Here is a 19,645-nt window from a genome sequence, read left to right as displayed (position 1 = left end):
TTCACGGTGGTATACTGTGAGAAGGAAACGACACCCTAAAATTACATTAGCTCTGCATTGACTTGTTCAGAGAAGCTTGCATAGTGGAGTTCACACCTATTCATTATTAACGTTGGAAAGTTTTGGCATGCACTTCAGAGCTCCTGTATGTGTTGATCATTGAGGTTGCCATAGTGAATGTGAAGAAGTCAACTCAAGTTCAGGGAAAAGGAGAGTGGAACTGCCTGCCCTTTATATCCATGCAAATCCTCAAATGTTAAGACATAAACTAATCACCCAACCTTCAAATTTGTTTCCAAGTTGCACAGTTTGTCTTATTAACAAAATAAACTTAACGTATCTTTTTTTCATACTTCAAATGTACTTGAGTTAATAATCTGTCATAATCATATTTTAATACAAATGAGATGCTTCATTCAGAAATGCACTGCATTTTTGTCAAGTAATTATCATTTCCAGGGTGAAACTAGATGGATCTAGTTTCCAGACTAGATAAATTTAAGGGATATAGAGCATGAAATATAAAAGGTTTTCCAACCCAAGGAAGACAACATCCAAAAAGGGCTAACTTGTATAAAAAGAAGTGTTAAGAGGTACTTCAAATGCTTAATAATATTTAGTCACATCCTATAACACCATTAAAAATTATATTCTGGTTGAAATAGTCCTATTATGGGAAAAAGCAACAACAACTTGATATTAAGTGCCACTCCTCTGAACTTGGTACTAAGGCGTGGACACAAAAGATGAGAAATATATTCCAAACAGCAAAGGAGCATATAATCTAACAGGGGTAGAGACAGACACCAAATAGTCCATGTGTTTCATTACATTGCCCAGCTTCCTTTGTAGTGAGGTTGAAGCCATGTGACTAGTTTTAGCCAATGGACTTGATAAAAAATGGCACTGCTTACTTCCAGGCTACGGGTCTGTAAATCAGCAACCCTAGAACCCATGTGTTAAGTTGGCAAAGTAAAAGATCAAACTGATCTGGGTTCCCTGATTAGAAGGGAGCTACTCTGAAGGGCCACTGAACCCGCAGTAAACAGTGCATGTGTGAGAAATAAACTTTTATTATCTTAAAGCCAGTGGGACCTGGGGTTTGTTAGTTGCCACAACACAGCCTAACCTTGGCAAATGTGTAAAGCCTACACAGAAACTAATTAGAGAACAATTTAATTCAGGCTACCATTGGATGGTCAAGGTAAGGTTAATGATTGGCAAAGAGTTTGGACAGAAAGTAATGAAAGGATGGTCCTTGGAACTGTTTGGAGAAAAGGGAGCATGTTTCAGGGAGAGGAAATAGCAGGAGCCAAGTGAGAACTCTAACAACTGGATCAACTGGATGAGGAGTAGATTTTTTCTGAAAGGGAGGCATTTTTGTTCTGTGAATTGCTTCATTTGCTTGCTACTTATTATCCTAACCCAGGTGTCTCCTCTCAAAGGCCTAACGATCGATGCTTAGGCCATGAGCCTTTCCTTGCAAAAATACTAAAAAGGAATCTAAAAGGTCCACCTAATTTTCTATCTTTCATTCTTAAAGTACCAGCCAAGGACTCAGGTAAGGTTTTTATTCCACTTTTCCACCATCTAGTCAAGCTCTAGTCTCTACGAAGGTGGAACCAAAACCTGTACAATCCCCCACACTCTCCTGTTTCTGATTCTAAGATTATAGTGATCTTCAGGGCCCAGAAGCCCTGCTGCACTACAATTCTACTCATTTGTCTGTCCATTTGTTGATCCATCCACTCACTCAACCATTCCCTACTACTTCCTTGACGTCAAAACACCAATTACGTATGGTTCCTATCATTGAGAGGCCTGCAGTCTAACTGAAGAGATGAACATAGAGTCAATTATAATAAATGTGATAAAAGTAAATATATGATGTCAGGGGAGCACAGAGGACTGACAGACTAATAAAACCCAGGCATGAGGAGTGTCAGAAAAGGTTTTCAAAGTGGGGGCAACATTTGCATTAAGTTTTTAAAAATGAGCATTAAGTTTACTAAACAGAAAAGAGAAGAAAAGACAGTAAAATAGGAAAACAAAATACACTTAGATACATAGACATGAAAAAAAGTGGCTGGAGAAGTGTGAGTAGTTAAACAGAGTTGTGTTATAGGTTGGGGGGATGGGAGGAAGTGGTAAAAAAAAAAAATGGGCTGTACAAATTACTCAGAGCTTTGTAGGCCATATTGGAAAGTCTGGACATTATTCTGGTAGAAATATAAACTACAGTATATGAAAGAGTGAAACCATCAGACTTAATTCTAATGAAGATAATTTTATAAATTACATAAGAATAAGATTAAGAGCAGGGAGTTAGGAAACTTTTGAGTTGTTCAAGCAAGAGACAATGAGATTTTCTGTGTATATCAACACCATTATCAATGCATTCTAGAGAGACTTAGGAGGAGAGCTAAGAAGAACAGAAAGGTGAATCACGATGAGGAAGAGGCTGACACCCAGGTCTGTGTGAGTGTTTGGATGGTGGGCCTTTAACCAAGACAAGGCATAGGAGAGGGAAGTTTGCAGGAATAACTAATGAGGTTGATTTTAGTTATGAGACATTTGAGGTCACTGCAAGACGCATGGGAGGGGATATGTAAGGAGAAGATGGAAATTTAAAATCCACACTTCAGGAAAGAAGTCTTATGCACAGATGGACCTTTATCTACTTCGAGTGTGGGGTGTAGCTAAGCCAGGAAAGTCAATCAGATTTCCAAAAGATGGCATGGGGGCATGATGGGTTGTGAAGGATAGCATCAAGGAGGATGATTAGCAGTGTTAAATGAAAGAGAAAGGTCAAGTAAGATAAGGCCTAAATGTGATGTCCTATGGATCTGTCCATTAAAAGGTAGAGTAAAAGACTATCTACCTCTCATTGAGCCCCCAGGTTACCTCGTCATTTTGTACAACTAGTGCCTCTTCTTCACTTGACCATCCCTTTGTATAAACAAGTCTGATGTTGAATAAAGATAGCATGCTCCCCCTCTTAAATTTTTTTATTATTTTTAATTGACACATTCAAAGTCAGTGGTTTTTAAATTTTTTGTCCTGCTTTGTAATCAATTACAGAACAAAGTTTAGAGAATGATGCTACTTTTTAATCAATGATATCTGTATACATAAGCATTATCTACAATCTGCAGGGAACTAACAGTATGACACGTAAATGGGGTACAATGTGATAGTTCAATATATGTATACAAAGTGTTATGACCAAGTCAAGATAATCAGCATATCTATCACCTCAAACATTTATCATTTATTTGTGTTGGGAATATTCAAAATCTGCTCTTCCGGTTACTTGAAAATATACAATAAATTGTTGTTAATTATAGTCAGCCTATAGTGCTATAGGACACTATAACTTATTCTTCCCATCTGGGTGTACTTCTGTATCCATTAACCAACCTCTGCCTACTCCCCTTTTTGGAACTGCCTTTCATGCCAACTATCCAATGTTTATAACAACTCCTACTAGTCACAGCTTTCTGGATCACAAGTGGACTCCTGACCCACATTGATCCAATAAGGATCTCTTTTTGTTGCTTGAGAGTATAGTCAGACTATGTTAAACGTTATTGCTATAAAGTTCTGTAAAGCAGGGGTGAATTTCAAACCACCTATGATTTAATGTTATGAGGGAGTCTGAACTAAACATTTGAGTTTGTCTTAAGTCAGTAGTACTTACTTGCTTTCAATTTGGCTGTTGAAATGATTTCCCTCAAAGTCAAGTTCTGCTGAAATCATATTACACTCTTCTCCATGCAAAAGCCCTATTCAAGTAAACTATGTCTCCATCCCCTGGATATATCTTATCTTTCCTGCCTTCCCCTAAACCCACATTTCCCCCAAATCCTATGCCAGTCATGAAACACTATATTACTGAACTGCAGCAAGCAATTATTCCTGGATGCCCAAACAAAGGATCACACAAGGCTTAAGTCAATGTTGAGCTTGAGAAGCTGAGAAGCAGCTCATAAAGTCTAGCTTGCCGAAGACTTCAAAATAGTACCTACTTTACCACACTCACATCAGACCTACCAAGCTCAAACTCACACTTTCCCCACAGTTACCACCTATACCAGAGCGAGACAGGAATGAGTGTGAAGAGAAGATGCCATAGCTTCCAGTTTTCAGAAGGTACAGGCTACTGATGGAGCGACACAGAGATTCTTCTTCCCCTTGAAGACACGGCCCCTTATAAGGGCTACCCAGCAAACTCTGATCTGACAGTAAAAAAAGGAAGCCTCCTAGGCAGGTCCTTACCATTTCATACCACTAATGAACTATAAGCATTCAGTGTTACTGGTCTCTCAAAATCTTGAGCAGGAAAGAACTTAAAAGAAGGAGAGAGGGAGAGAAAGGGCACCAATGCCCTTGGTGGGAATGGAGGTCAACGGAAATATGCAAAGCAGGGAAAGAATCAAAAAAGCAAGGGGATATGTTACAGACTCCGAAAAGCAAACTTAGCCAGAGGTTTAAAAAAAAAAAACATTTTCCTGCTTTGTAATGAATTACATAACAAAGTTTAGAGAATGATGCTACTTTTCAATTGATGATATCTAAGTAAGCATTATCTACAATCTGCAGGGCACTAACAGTATTATTCTTAGTTATCTTATTTTCATACATTTATGACCTTGTTTCTTCATCTTAAAATAAGGGGCCCTAGAACTGAATGTGTCTCAAGTCCATGCGGCCTTGAGAATTTCCATGGGAAGAAGGTAGGTATGGTACCCAGGGATGCACGACTTCTTGCAGCACTATAGAACATTCAAACCTAAAAACATTTGGTAGTTACTAATTTAATTTAAAAGTGTTTTGCCTAAAAAACCATTAGAAAATCACTCCCTTTCACTGAGAAAGGCAAGCACATGATTACTTACTAGGATTCAGTACTGGGCTTTTGACACATCTGACATATTATCATCACAGCTTATTCACATAACTGGTAGCAGAGCCCAGTGGTAAGAACAAACTCAGGGGCTGGTCTGCCTGGATTTGAATCTTGGTTGTACTAAATAAGCAACTTAGACAGATTGCATATTTCTCTGTGCCTTGGTTTCTCATCTGTAAGATAAGTATATCAATAATACCAACTTCACAGAATTTACATAGGAGTAAATAAGTTAACAGTGGTAAACTTAGTACAAATGGTCCCCAATTTTGGATGTTTCATTTATGATTTTTCCACTTTACAACGGTATGAAAGTCACATGCATTCAGTAGAAACTAGACTTTAATATTTGAATTTTGATATTTTCCCAGGCTAGCAACATGTCCAATGAGACTCTCTCATGATGCCGGGCAGCAGCAGCTAGCCACAGCTACCAGTCAGCCATGAAATCACAAGGGGAAGCAAACAATACAGTGTACTGTGTTGCCAGATGATTTTGGCCAACTGTATTTCAAGTGCTGTGAGCATGTTTAAAGTAGGATAAGCAAAGCTACAATGTACAATAGGTTAGGTGCACTGAATGCAGTTTTGACTTACGATAGTTTCCACTTACAATGGCTTAATCAGGACATAACCCCATCATTAATGGAGGAGCATCTGTACTGAGAATAGTAACTGGCACTAAATAGGGGTATTTATTTTAAAAGATTTTAAAATCTAAGTGCTATTATTGGCCCTGTTTTATAAGGTGTTAGTCCATTCTCACACTGCCATTGGGTTATTCATAAAGAAAAGAGGTTTAATTGACTCACAGTTTCACATGGCTGGGGAGGTTTCAGGAAACTTACAATCATGGCAGAAGGCAAAGGAGGCAAGTCTTCCATGGAGGCAGGCAAGAGAGCAAGCCAGAGCCGGGAAAACTGCCTTATAAAACCATCAGATCTCCTGGGAACTCGGTCACTATCATGAGAACGGCATGGGGAAAATGTCCCCATGATCCAATCGCCTCCCTCCCTTGACATGTGGGGATTACGGGGATTACAAGTTGAGATGAGATTTGGGTGGGGACACACAGCCAAACCATATCATTCCGCCCCTGGCCCCTCCCAAATCTCACATCCTCATATTTCAAAACACAATCATGCCTTCCCAACAGTCCCCCACAGTCTTAACTAATTTCAGCATTAACTCAAAAGTCCACAATTCAAAGTCTCATCTGAGACAAGGCAAGTCCCTTCCACCTATGAGCCAGTAAAATAAAAAATAAGTTAGTTCCTTCCAAGATACAATGGGGATATAGGCATTGAGTAAATATACCTATTCCAAATGGTCAGATGGTTCCAAATTGGTCAAAACAAAGGGCCTACAGGCCCCATGCAAGTCTGAAATCCAGCACGGCAGTCACCTCTGACTCCATGTCTCATATACAGGTCACACTGATGTAAGAGGTAGGTGCCCAGGGTCTTGGGCAGCTCTGCCCCTATGGCTGGGCAGGGTATAGCCCCCCTCCTGGCTGCTCTCACGGGCTGGCAATGATTGTCTGCACGTTTTCCAGGCACACAGTGCAAACTGTGGGTGGATCTACCATTGTGGAATCTGGAGGACCGTGGCCCTCTCCTCACAGCTCCACTAGGCAGTGGCAGTGGGGACTCTGTGTGGGAGCTCCAACCCCACATTTCCCTTCTGTACTGCCCTAGCAGAGGCTCTCCATGAGGGCCCTGCCCCTGCCGCTGCAGCAGACCACTGCCTGGACATCCAGACATTTCCATATATCCTCTGAAATCTAAGCAGAGCTTCCCAAAGCTCGATTCTTTCTCTCTCTCTCTCTTTTTTTTTAAGTTGTGATAACAGCTTTTATTCAGGAACAATTGCAAAGGAGAAGGAAATCCAGGTTCAATTTCAAATACATCATGGACAAGTGGAGATTTATAACCAAGGAGCAGGGTGAGGTGAGTGGATGGAAAATTACTGAGAGGAAACATCAGATATAAGGGGGATTCTGGCTAAACTGACTTGACAGGATTCTTGGTGAAGGTGGGTCAGAATGATCACATACCAAAGGTTATGGGGATGAGGAATTTGAAAAATCACCTTCGGTTCTTTGAAAATCTGCTGTCTATGTCACTACATTTAAATTATAAGTGCAAGTGAGTTGTTGGCAATGCAGCATGCCAAAGCTGAGTTAAATAGCTAGGAAGACTCTAGAGATAAGAATCCTTTTTTTAAAATCAAATTTTGTCAATAAGTATTCTTAAAAAGGTGAGCTTACAAAAGCCAAAGTGATTGAATATTGTTTCATGGTCTATGCAGCCAATTTTCATCTTCCTTGTGGCCTGAAGACAAGTAGCCATGAGCAATGAGCATTTTTTAAAGTTTTATTTTATTTATTTCATTTTAAGTTCCAGGGTACATGTGCAGGATGTGCAGGTTTGTTACATAGGGAAATGTGTGCCATGGTGGTCTGCTGCACCTATCAATGCATCACGTAAGAATTAAGTGCAGCATGCATTAGTTATTTTTCCTGATGCTCTCCTTTCCCCTATCCTGCCGACAGACCCCGGTGTGTGTTGTTCCCCTCCCGTATCCATGTGTTCTCATTGTTCAGCTCTCACTTATGAGTGAGAACATGTGTTTGGTTTTCTGTTCCTGCATTAGTTTGCTGAGGATAATGGCTTCCAGCTCCATCCATGTCCCTGTAAAGGACATGATCTCATTCCTCTTTATGTCAGCATGGTATTTTATGATATATGTACCACATTTTCTTCATCCAGTCTATCACTGATGGGCATGTGGGCTGATTCCATATCTTTGCCATTGTGAATAGTGCTACAGTGAACATATGCATGCATGTGTCTTTATAGTAGAATGATTTCTATTCATCTGGGTATATGCCTAGTAATGGGATTGCTGGGTCAATTTGTATTTCTGGTTCTAGGTCTTTAAGGGATTGTCACAGTCTTCCACAATGGATGAACTAATTTACATTCCCACCAACAGTATAAAAGCATTCCTATTTCTCCACTGCCTCGCCAGCATCTGTTGTTTCTTGACTTTTTAATAATTGCCATTCTGAGTAGTGTGATGGTATCTCATTGTGGTTTTGATTTGCATTTCTCTAATGATCAGTGATGTTGAGCTTCTTTTTTTCATATGTGTGTTAGCTGCATAAATGTCTTCTTTTGACAAGTGTCTGTTCATGTCCTTTGCCCACTTTTTAATGGGGTTGTTTGTTTCTTTCTTGTAAATTTGTTTAAGTGCCTTGTAAACTCTGGATATCAGATCTTTGTTAGATGGATACCTAAACGTCAACTCTTGACTTTTGTGCACTCACAGGTCCAACACCACATGGAAGCTGCAAAGGCCTGGGGCTTGCACTCTCTGAAGCAAAGGATTGGAGCTTGCACCCTCTGAAGCAATGGCCTGAGCTGTACATTGGCCCCTTTTCACCATGGCTGGAGCAGCTGGGAACACAGGGCACCAAATCCTTAAGCTGCACACAGCAGTGGGTCCACAAAACCATTTCTCCCTCCTAGAACTCTAGGCCTGTGATGGAAGGGGCTGCCATGAAGACTTCTGACATGCCCTGGAGACATTTTCCCCATTTTCTTGGTAATTAACATTCAGCTCCTCATTACTTATGCAAATTTCTACAGCAAGCTTGAATCTCTCCCTAGAAAATGGGTTTTTCTTTTCTATGGCATCATCAGGCTGCAAATTTTCCAAACTTTTATGCTCTACTTCTCTTTTAAACATTAGTTCCAATTTCAAATCATCTCTCTCAAGTTCAAAGTTCCACAGATCTCTAGGGAGGGGCAAAATGCCACCAGTCTCTTTACTAAAACATAGCAAGAATGACCTTTACTCCAATTCCCAACAAGTTCTTCATCTCCATTTGAGACCACCTCAGCCCGAACTTTATTGTCCACACCATTATTAGCATTTTGGTCAAAACCATTCAACAAGTCTCTAGGAAGTTCCAAACTTTCCCACATCTTCCTGTCTTCTTCTGATCCCTCCAAACTGTTCCAACCTCTATCCATTACCCAGTTCCAAAATAGCTTACACATTTTCAAGTATCTTTATAGCAGTGCCCCCAACTCCTGGTACCAATTTACTGTATTAGTCCATCCTCCTACTGTTATAAGGTAATATTTGAGACTGGGGAATTTATAAAGAAAAGAGATTTAATTCGCTCATAGTTCCACATGGCTGGGGAGGCCTCAGGAAACTTACAATCATGGCAGAAGGTGAGGCAGGTACATCTTACATGGTGGCAAGCAAGAGAGAAAAAGCAAGAAACACTGCTTATAAAACCATGAGTTCTCATGAGAACTCACTCAGTAACATGAGAACAGCATGGAGGAAACCCCATGATCCAATCCCCTCCTACCTGGTCCCTCCCTTGACACGTGGGAATTATGGGGATTACATTTCAGGATGAGATTTGGGTGGGCACACAGAGCCAAACCATATCATGAGGGAAGAAACTAATACTTACAAAGGGTAAGTAAATGGAGTTCAAAGTCACCCAGGGAGTAAATTGTAAAGCTAGGATTCAAACAGACCAAGACTCCAGAGCTGGTAGATTTTACTGCCATAGACAAAATGACTTATGTAAGGACAGAGTACATTGAAATAATTACCTAGGAACAGACACTGGGAATATATGACTCCTCTATTTGACTAGACTAGGAATTTTCAATGATTTCCTATTGACTTTCATAATGTAAAAGTTAAAAAATTTTATGTTCTTTCCATGCCATACTTGTATATTATTTTAAAGTTTGGTGCTCATTAACTTTCCCATCCACATGTACTCCAGATCATAAAAACAACAAAAATACTACATAACCCCATGTCTTTCAAAAGAAAAAAATGACTTTTCACTATATCACCTTAGATTAAAATAGTAAGTTCTTACTTTGCTCAGGTATTGTGTAAGAATCAACATTCTCTCACTGGATCCTCATAATAATTGTCTAATTTACAAGATGAATAAACAAAAGCTCAGAATATTTAAGTAAATTCCCCAAGCTCACATAGCTAGCAAATGGCAAAGCTAGGCTTTCAACCATCTCTGCTCGACTCTATATACTATTTCCTTTAGAACCATGCCAACTATGGGATCATTTTACATTCTTCACAGGCATCATCTCATCAAGACAGGGCCTTGGGATTTACATAAACATTAGCCTACTATAAGCAAATAACATGTTAACTGTCTCCAAAGAGATTAAAGAATGGGACATATAAAGATGGAACAACAAAAATTCAAGTGATAAATTGTATCAGGGTGACAATTAAAGAATAACAACAATAATTTTTATTTCTATTATATTTTACAACATTGTAAACTGTTTCTGACCTTCCGACAGATGTAAGAAGTAAGTTTATTTAACAGCCCTTGAGTAAACTGCATAAGCAATCTGACCCCCATCAGCAAATGTGCAGGGCCATTCTGAAGACGGAATGAGTTCATGCAAGAAGATGCCCAGTAGAGCACCCAGGCAGGACAGGTACAGTGTAGGTGCTCAACTCATGCCAAGATCTGTCACTTTCCAGCTGCTCATGCCTAGCACAGAGAACGGCACACAGGGTCCTTTTAAAATGTCTGAGAGGAATATGCTATGATCTCAGTCTTCTCTTAGGATTCACCTTTCCTACAATTGCCTATTTTCTGAACTCAGCTCTGAAATGAGCTATTCTCTGTTTCACTCTTTTTCACATTATCCAAAATAATTCAATGTCCACCTTTTCCTTTGGGAAAATCAAAGGTTGACATGGCTACCTTTTGAACTCAAGCTGTTAAAGATCCCTTTTTGTGTTCAAAAGTTTTACTGATTTTGAAAGGTCTTATTGATAAAAACACAGAGAAACTCAGGGGAAAAGGACAAAGAGAAAAAAGAAGAAAGAGAAAGAATAAAGAAGCCAGAAAAGAAAGAGAAGGAAGAGAGCCCAAGAGGAGCAGAGAGAGGCAATAGGCTACTGAATGCATAATTGCCAGCAGTCTTAGAAACTAGCTCATGTAACAATCATACAGCATTATTTTTAAAAACCAAGGGGAAAATATTTACAAAAAATCCCAAAAGATATATGCTCTTTGTTAAGTGCTGCAAAATGACAATGTATTCAATTCATTAATTCATGAATTAGTCTGTGTGATGTTTACTTCCGGTGTCATTAGCATTCCTGAGCTAAATATTTAAAAGAATAGAAAGGAAATTTAAGAACTAAAGACAGAAGAATATATTCTTTCTGTTGTTTTTGTTACTCTATTTTTTTGGCTATATTTGTATGGTTTTAGTTATTTATTTAGGGCTTTTAATGAAATGAGTGACATGAAACCATCCAACTCCCTCTTGAAGACCTCTGTCTCCAAGGTATGTATGAAAGTCACACAAATTTTAAATAATTTAAAACAAAGTTATGTAGAAAACTCATGTAAATTTTAAGCATTTTTCTAATTGTGCTTATAAATAATAGTTTCAAAAGCAGATATGTTACAATAACACATATTCAGAGTAAATTAGGCCTTAATTATGTTTAGCAAATTTTATGTCCTCATTAAAAACAGAATCGCAACAATAAACATGACTTACCACCAGAATTAACTCTGCCACAATTGTCTACTCTTCCCAAACATTCTTTGTGTGCTCTCGCTCCACACTTAAAACATAAATAGCCTTGATAAAATGTTCCCCTGAAAGGTGAAATAAGAGAGTGGTATATTAAACGGTGCAAAATTCTGCCCATATGAAATTAGTGCAAGAAGGAGAAAAAAAGAGAAAAAAAGTATCAACAGTGTTCTTCAAGATACTCCCTCAGTAGAGGGAGAGGAGCTTGCCAGAGCTTCTGAAAGGACTGTCCAGGCAGAAGGCCTGGCAAAGATTTGTGGGATCCAGACTGCTAAGGCAAAATCCCCACTTTCGAACCTATTGGCTAGAAGGTTAGAAAAGTCTGAAACACTTAGCAATTATAGCAGTTGCTTTAAACTGAAAACCAAGACTGAGCAGGCTTACCTCAGGAGCATCTGGCAGACTTTGCAGGATGTGACTCGAGTGAAGGTGTGCATCTTGAAGTCGTGGAAATTGGAGTCTGCATAGTCTGGCCTTATGTTAGACCTATAAAAAGGATAAAAACAACTTTCTATAGAAAGTTTCATAACAAAGCTGCAATTTAGTCATCTAAACCCTAAATTCATCAAAATGACATCAGGTAGAGATCTGGTTCAAGCAAAATGACTATTAAATGTGCAATGTTTTCTAAGCCAAAAGTATGCTATGCATTAAAATATGTACTAGAATCTGGTTGTGTGGGAACAAGCAACCTGGAAGGGCATAGCAAACTAATCCTCCTCAGAATTGAGCATTCTCAGAGAACTTTAACAAATGGCCACGTAGGTCAACCTGCCTGGAAAAAAAAAAAAAAAAAAACCCGCTGGATACTCATGCTATCTGATAGTTCCTTGTCTGTAGCCTTGCAACTGAAATACAAACTAGCAGGTGAGGGTAGGAGGGAGAAGAGGGTCATCCCTAAATAGATCTGTGGACAACATAATGGTCCATAACAAGGAATACAGTAATTTTATAGAAAGTCTGAAAATAAAGCATTAGGGTGATCGTTAAAAAATTCTTAATATTTCACTTTACTCACAATCTAAGTAATAATGAAACAAAATAATTTTACAATTTTATATTTTATGTATATTATATATACAAAAGTTATTTTGCACACTACAAACTAATATTCTTTGTATATTTTCTCTGTGCCAGATACTGTGACAACCATATGACATTCATTATTTCATTTAATCTTCACACCAATCCTAACTGCCTGGCAAGAATAATATCACTAGCTTACTCTAAAGTAAAGCTTACCCTTAAAGAAAATGGCATGATTGGGAACTCTATCTCAGGTCTTTGCTCTTGGCCACTGAAACTATAGCTCAAGGAGGAGATCAGCAACGTTCATATTAACATAATCAAATTTTTGTGCTTAGCAGGTATTTTGAAAACATTTAACTGTTTTTTTTTTAAACATTATTCTTGGCTTAGCTATTTAGGTTGCTGCAAAAGTAACTGAGGTTTTTGCTATTCTGTTCAGTGGCAAAAGAAGGCAGAAAAATTAGACTGGGATAAGTTAAAGATGGATACAAATCAGGGGTACACCTAGAAAGCTAAAATGATATGCTCCAAGACGTTACACGCAATTTGAGAGATTGTAGGAAAAGCTTGAGATACTGATGAGCCAGGATTTCCCCTTTTATAGAATACAGCAACTCTCAACCACACAGAACCCTGGTGAAATGAAGCATAACACAGGCAGGCGACCAGGCATCAATCTCTGAGGTACCAGGAGAGGCCTTATAAAAAAACATTCGCAAAGGCAATTGGAGTAGCAGGCAGTGATGCAGAAGTGTCAGAGAGGTCAGCCTTCCAATCCATCTGCTGAATATGAGCGTGCTAAAAATGAAATCAAATATTAGTGCCATCTGGGATTTCTCTGCTCTGTGCTTCTGGTGACCTCACTTTTTCGGAAAATGTTCCACTGCATGCTGAGAATTATGGACATTTCCATAGAGGCATTTTTGTGTTACTGATTAAAAATTACAGAGCTTTTCTACAGAAAAGGAGACACAGAGAAAATATAAGGATCTAGAAACAAAACTTTCTTCACATTGTTCAGAAAATAGTTTCATTCTTGAGTTCATAAAGCCATGCATTGAAAACTCCATCAAAACTCGTTTCCTTAGTCAGGAACGGCTGTTGGTTCATTTGTTTCTGAGCATCAAGGTGATAGGGTCATAGATGATTTGTCAAATAAGTTTGAGTCCTGGCAACTCAAAAATTCATCAACCTGGAGTTTTCAAACATGAGTTTCAGGCAGAAATGCATATAAATAAGTTCCAAACAGGTAAGAAGTTAATTTCAAAAATCTGCCTTGGACACAGACGGAACATCCACATGCACACACACAAACATGCCGGAGTTGTGTTTGGACCACCAGTATTTAAAACTTTCACAAACTAAGAATAAGCTGAACTTTCAGAAACAGACAACTGAAAGGGGGAATCACAAAGCTACTAAGACGTTTTACAAAAACAATTATGATGAAAAAGGTTCTGAAAATATTGTTGACAGTAGCTGCCCTATGGGAATAAAGACTTAAAGTGGTAGGTAAAAGAGTAGAAAGAAACTATTAGAATTATTTGAAAACTATAATGGCATATTATTTTTAAAATCTAGAATCAAACACTAAAGAATAGATGTTAATTCTATGACCCCGAAACTGCTGCTGAGGCAGTCAGTACTGAATAAAAAGCATAGGTAAGGACAGGAATCTGAAACTAGACCACCTGGGCTTATATCCTAACTTGCAAATCAGTAGCAGCGTGATCTTAGGCAAGTTAGTGAGTATAAAACAGGAATACTAATAAAGCCAAACTCATCAAGTGATATATGTAACGTGCTTAAAACACTGCCTGACCCATATTTGGTGTTCAATCAATGTTGGCTACAATTTATGAAGTGCTGATTCCAAATCCATATAGTAACAGTGTGATCATGATAGTGCTTTGTGAGTGGTAAAGAGTCCCTTTTTAGGTCTGTGTCCAAGTCCCCAGAGGACACCCATTCTTCTGAGAATCTCCAGCACGACTTATATGCTCAGTGTCCTTGGGACTAGGAATCCATACATAATTATTTAAGTGTAATAAGAAGGTTACTCAAGAGATGACATGTATGAAAAACTCCATGTATGAAACTGTGATCGCTTCAGTTCGCACTGGTATGGCTTCATTCATTCAATGAAGCCATACCAAGTACAAACTGAGGAGATCACACATAGTCCATGGCCTGTGGGGGTGCCAAAACCAAAGATAGTAAGCTGGCTGGATGCGAAGGGTTGGGAAGGTAGATTGCATCAGAAGAAGACAGAAATGTTAGGATTATGGATTTGGAGAAACAAAACATTAAAATGGTCAAGAGGCATTTATTTCACATCTCTAATGTACCAGGTACATCACTAGGCTCTTCGTATACTTTTTCACATTTACTTCTCAGAACAAATCTACAAGGCAGAGTCATTCATCCATTTCGTAAGTATTTATTGAGTAACTACCATATGCACAGCCCCTTGGGCAGGAACAGAAAGAAGCCTCCTTCAGCTGGAGCCACATGAGCAAAGAGATGAGATAGGTTGGCAGGGGCCAAGGAAAGAAGTGAGATTTTATACAGGATTGACATCACATTTAACTGAGGAAGAACAAAAAAAAGTTCTGCTGCTACCACATAGAGATTTCCTTATAGTAAGACAAGCGTGGATATAGTAGGACCAATCACGGGGTTGGGTTGTCTATAGATGGGTGCTGAGTGTCAAACAGATTAGTTAACTTGCTCAGTTATGCTAATATACATAAAGAATTCCATTTTAGTAATCTGCCTTAACATATGACCATTTACTTTTGTGAATGTCAATGGAATCTTGTAGATTAATCAAGTGTTCCCATTTCTTTTGCTTCACATAGAACTCATTATGAATAGAACTAATCAGGCAATCAAATATTTATAGGGCAAGGAATGTTGACACACTTAGGGCTTCATATAGCTTTACATATTGTCTTTAGATGTTCTCTTCCTCTTACCTGGCTCCATCACAGGCCCTAAGTTGAACACCCTACTTTCCCCCTAGCCTGGACCTCTTTGTTCTCCAGATATGCATTCACAACTGCTCCTCAGGCATCTCAAATGCAGCACATTTAAAACTCAATTTCCATGCATTTCCTGACTTATCTGATTCATTTACTCCATCTTCCAACCTGGCAACTTCAAAATCACAATGAATTTTTCCCTCTCCCTCACACCCTCTACATATTCACTTTCTCTTAACCTTTCCTCTGATTCAATTTTTTCTTCCCTGAAATTATGATCAATTTCGGTCAATTCAGGCTTAAAAACACCTCCTCAAAAACTCAGGTTCCATACAAACACATATACACACCTGTACACCACCCTCCACACACACACCCACATACACCCTATCCTATTGGTTTTGTTTCTCTAAAGAATCCTAATATAGACACACTGGAAAATAATGTTAGATAGGTTTACTGGGGGCATTTACCAGAGAAGGAGATGGAAGCAATGCTGAAATTCAGATACATCAGCCTCCATAACACTATGCAACATCTGATGCCCAGTTAAGTAGACCTCCTAGGCTTTCAGTAACTTTGTACTGACTTAAAGTAGCATTAAAAGTACTTGTAAGTCTGCCTCCCCACTGACCTATGTGGAGGGTGCATCTTCTCCTTTTTCCAGTCTCCTCTTTATAATCATCAAACATTCTAACAGGAAAATTAATGCTAGATATTCATAGCTGATAGACATCAGAAAAATATGCTTTTACTGTAGCATTTTCTTCATTTGTTTTCAAAAGCTGCCTTTCGCCACATTATCAGAAAGATGGAAGAATTAAAGAAAAGATAGAAACATTTTACTAAGCCAAAAAAAAATTTCTTATGTGAAAGAACACTGAAGATAAACATGATTCACTAAATTTCAATTAAATCTCAGAATTTATGTTTACTTACATATATCCTCTCTTTATTGTGAGAAAATACTTAACCTCCGATATGGTTTGGCTGTGTCCCCACCCAAATCTTATCTTGAATTATAGTTCCAATCATCCCCACGTGTTGTGGGAGGGACCAAGTGGAGATAACTGAATCATGGGGGTGGTTTCCCCCATCCTGTTCTCATGATACTGAGTTATTTCTCATGGGATCTGATGGTTTTATAAGAGGCTTCCTCCTTCACTGGGCACTCATTCTTCTCCTTCCTGCCGCCATGTGAGAAAGGACATGTTTGTCTCCCCTTCTACCATGACTATAAGTTTCCTGAGGCCTCCCCAGCCATGCTGAACTGTGAGTCAATTAACTCTTTTTTTAATAAATTACCCAGTCTCAGGTATGTCTTTATTAGCAGTGTGAGAACAGACTAATACAATATTTTTACAAAAAACTGTAATCGTACTCATAGATATATTTCAGTAGTAAGTATGATAGTGTAGTTAGTAATACCATTAAAATAATAATACATATTATTTTTACAACATACATGCTTAAAATGAACTGTAAATTTTAAAATCCCTATATCATTTTAGTAATATAGTTAGAGAATAAAGGAAGCAAATCCTAGCAAGATGAAATCATCCATAATGATCACGACCAATTACAGAGGAAATAAGATGAGAACCAATTTATGACTTCATGCTGTATCACGCTCTATCAGTATTAACAATCAAGTATTACCAGTATGGACATTGTGGCAATTATGTAGTATACGTAAAATGGTTTATTTCATCATATTACATTGAAAGTAAAAGTAAGAGAGCTGGAAGCAAATGTCAGTGCTTCAGAAAAAACTATCTGAATGCAACAGGCTTTTTTGTATCAAGAATACATTGTATAAAAATGTATTCACACACATAGCTCTATGTGTGTTGCTAAAATACAAAAAATATACATTTTGGCAAACAGATATCAAATACAGATTACTTATTTGAGAATGTCCTTTAGAAACATGCTAAATATTCTTATTTTTATGTATTATTATTAATACATACAATTATTTTTTCTCCATGATACAAGTTGGATCTCTTCTTGCATCCTTCTATTAACCTCTATTATTTAAGTGGCAATAAATTACAATAAGCATACTACTTAAGTTAATTTTATTTTCCATAGCAAGATTTTAAAATCATTTAAAATAATATGGGTAGTTTATCATCAGGATAGTTAGCTATATCATGACTCTTTTAAATAAGGCTTTTAAAATATGTGTAACAATTTATCACATTAATAAAGAAACAAAAAAATTGGGTTGTCTCAACACATATCAAAAAAGACTTAATAAAACGTATTGTGTGCTTCTAATGAAACTAAATAAACTAGACATTGAGGGATAGTTTCTTACTATGATAAAGAATATCAAACTAAAGATAATAAAAAACATATCTAATACAAAACACTATCACAATTATATTGAAAATAAAGTTTCTGAAGTCAACTATATTTTTCAATATTGTTCTGGAAGATCTAATCACTGTAATATGACAAGAAAAATGAATGTGAATGATAAACATTGTAAAAAAGAAGTACACAGAATTTTCATTTGGAGATGACAATATTGGGACTATTGGGAAAAACTAAGAGAAGATACTTAAAAGTGATAAAACTAATGAGAGATGAGGACATCAAGTGGCACCTGAAGAGATCTGTGTGTGAGTTTCTAATGCTCTCTAGCAAAGAAATGCAGTAATGTGTGTAGCATCTGTCTGGAAAAACCTCTTGAGACTCCAACTTCAAAGATTTTGGAGGGACTGGTCACACAGACACTCTCTGCCTACATACTCAGACGCAATATTTTTAAAAATCTCAGAAGGAAGTGAGTGCTCACTATAAATCACATTTTTTTTTAAGTCTAGGCAGATTGGCACAATGAAATTCAGTACCCTTGGTACACCGAATAACCTTATCACTTAGTACCACAGGGAACATTCCAAAGTCAAGTTCTCAGATGACAGCCAAGGACAAGCCAACCCTGCAAGCAAATCCTTCTAAAGATAGCAAATTCAAGCCTGCTATGTTAACAAGTTTCTGCATGAAAATGTCTAAGAAAAATCCTAACATGAAATGTTTAGGTTCTATATAAATAAAGTTTTTAAATTAACTGAGAGAAATAAACACATTCAATAAATTAAAAGCCACATAAGCAAGCTACTAAATAAGAAAATGGAATATTTTATTATAAATACACAACCTCTCTCCAATTTACAAATTTAAAACAATTCCTTTCCTGCAAACCAACACACAAACATACTCTCTCTCTCTCACACACACACACTTATAAATATACAATGAGAATTTTTGAACTTGACAAATGATTATAAAAGATAACTGGAAGATAAATGTGTGAGGATAGTTGGGAAATGTTTTAAACTGTGAATTAGTGTAGAGCAAGCTTGCCAGCCCATGGCCTGCAGGCCACATGTGGCCCAACACAAACTTGTAAACTTTCTTAAAACATTATGAGATTGAGATTTTTTGTGTGATTTTTTAAGTTCATCAGCTATCGTCATTGTTAGTGTATTTTATATGTGGCCCAATACAATTCTTCTTCTTCCAACGTCGCCCAGAGAAGCCAAAAGATTGGACACCCCTGTCGTAGAGAGTATATGGGAAGTCACTATAACCTAAGAAATACTAAAATGTTTTTAAAAGTATAGTAATTAAATTTGTATGGGACTGATAACAAAACAGACAGATCAATATAGCAAAACAGGCAGATTAATATAAAATGTAAAAGTCTTGAAGGGGACCAAATATGTGCAAGGACTTGGTATGTGATTTTTGTGGCACTTTATTAGTCTATTCAAAAAAACAAATACTCATTTTAAAAAACTTAGTAATTAATATGTGCCATGCAGTGGGATATGATGATGAACAAAAATAAGTGAAGTCCCTGACTAATGTTGGGTTGTAGGGTGGAAACAGGGAAAAGAACATTTAAATAATTCCACAAACAATCGCGAAACTGCAGCTATGACAAGTGCTACAAAGAAAGATCACGTTAGGAAAACCTGAAACATAGAATATGACCTTGTCAGTGTATTACCACAGAAGGATTTTCCACATAAATAGGTGGAAAGCAAGAGGAAGAATGTCGGGACAGAGGAAAA

At 37.7% G+C, this 19,645-nt stretch overlaps 1 protein-coding gene across 6 annotated transcripts in view; it reads right to left on the bottom strand.

Moving 5' to 3' along the window:
• VAV3 (vav guanine nucleotide exchange factor 3) overlaps positions 1–19,645 on the bottom strand; it is a 398,293-nt gene that overhangs the window by 114,114 nt on the left and 264,534 nt on the right. For all 6 annotated transcript variants that reach the window (XM_065548736.1, XM_074000525.1, XM_065548740.1 and 3 more), the window contains 2 exons: positions 11,929–12,030; positions 11,509–11,609 (listed from right to left, as the gene is read on the bottom strand). In XM_065548736.1, the coding sequence (XP_065404808.1) occupies positions 11,509–11,609; positions 11,929–12,030 (203 nt within the window). The remainder of the gene's footprint in view (positions 1–11,508; positions 11,610–11,928; positions 12,031–19,645) is intronic.

Source organism: Macaca fascicularis, chromosome 1, assembly GCF_037993035.2.
Source record: "Macaca fascicularis isolate 582-1 chromosome 1, T2T-MFA8v1.1".
NCBI classification, from domain to species: Eukaryota; Metazoa; Chordata; class Mammalia; order Primates; family Cercopithecidae; genus Macaca; species Macaca fascicularis.
Note: the sequence above shows the minus strand (reverse complement) of the source record. Positions and strands in the feature narration are given on the sequence as shown.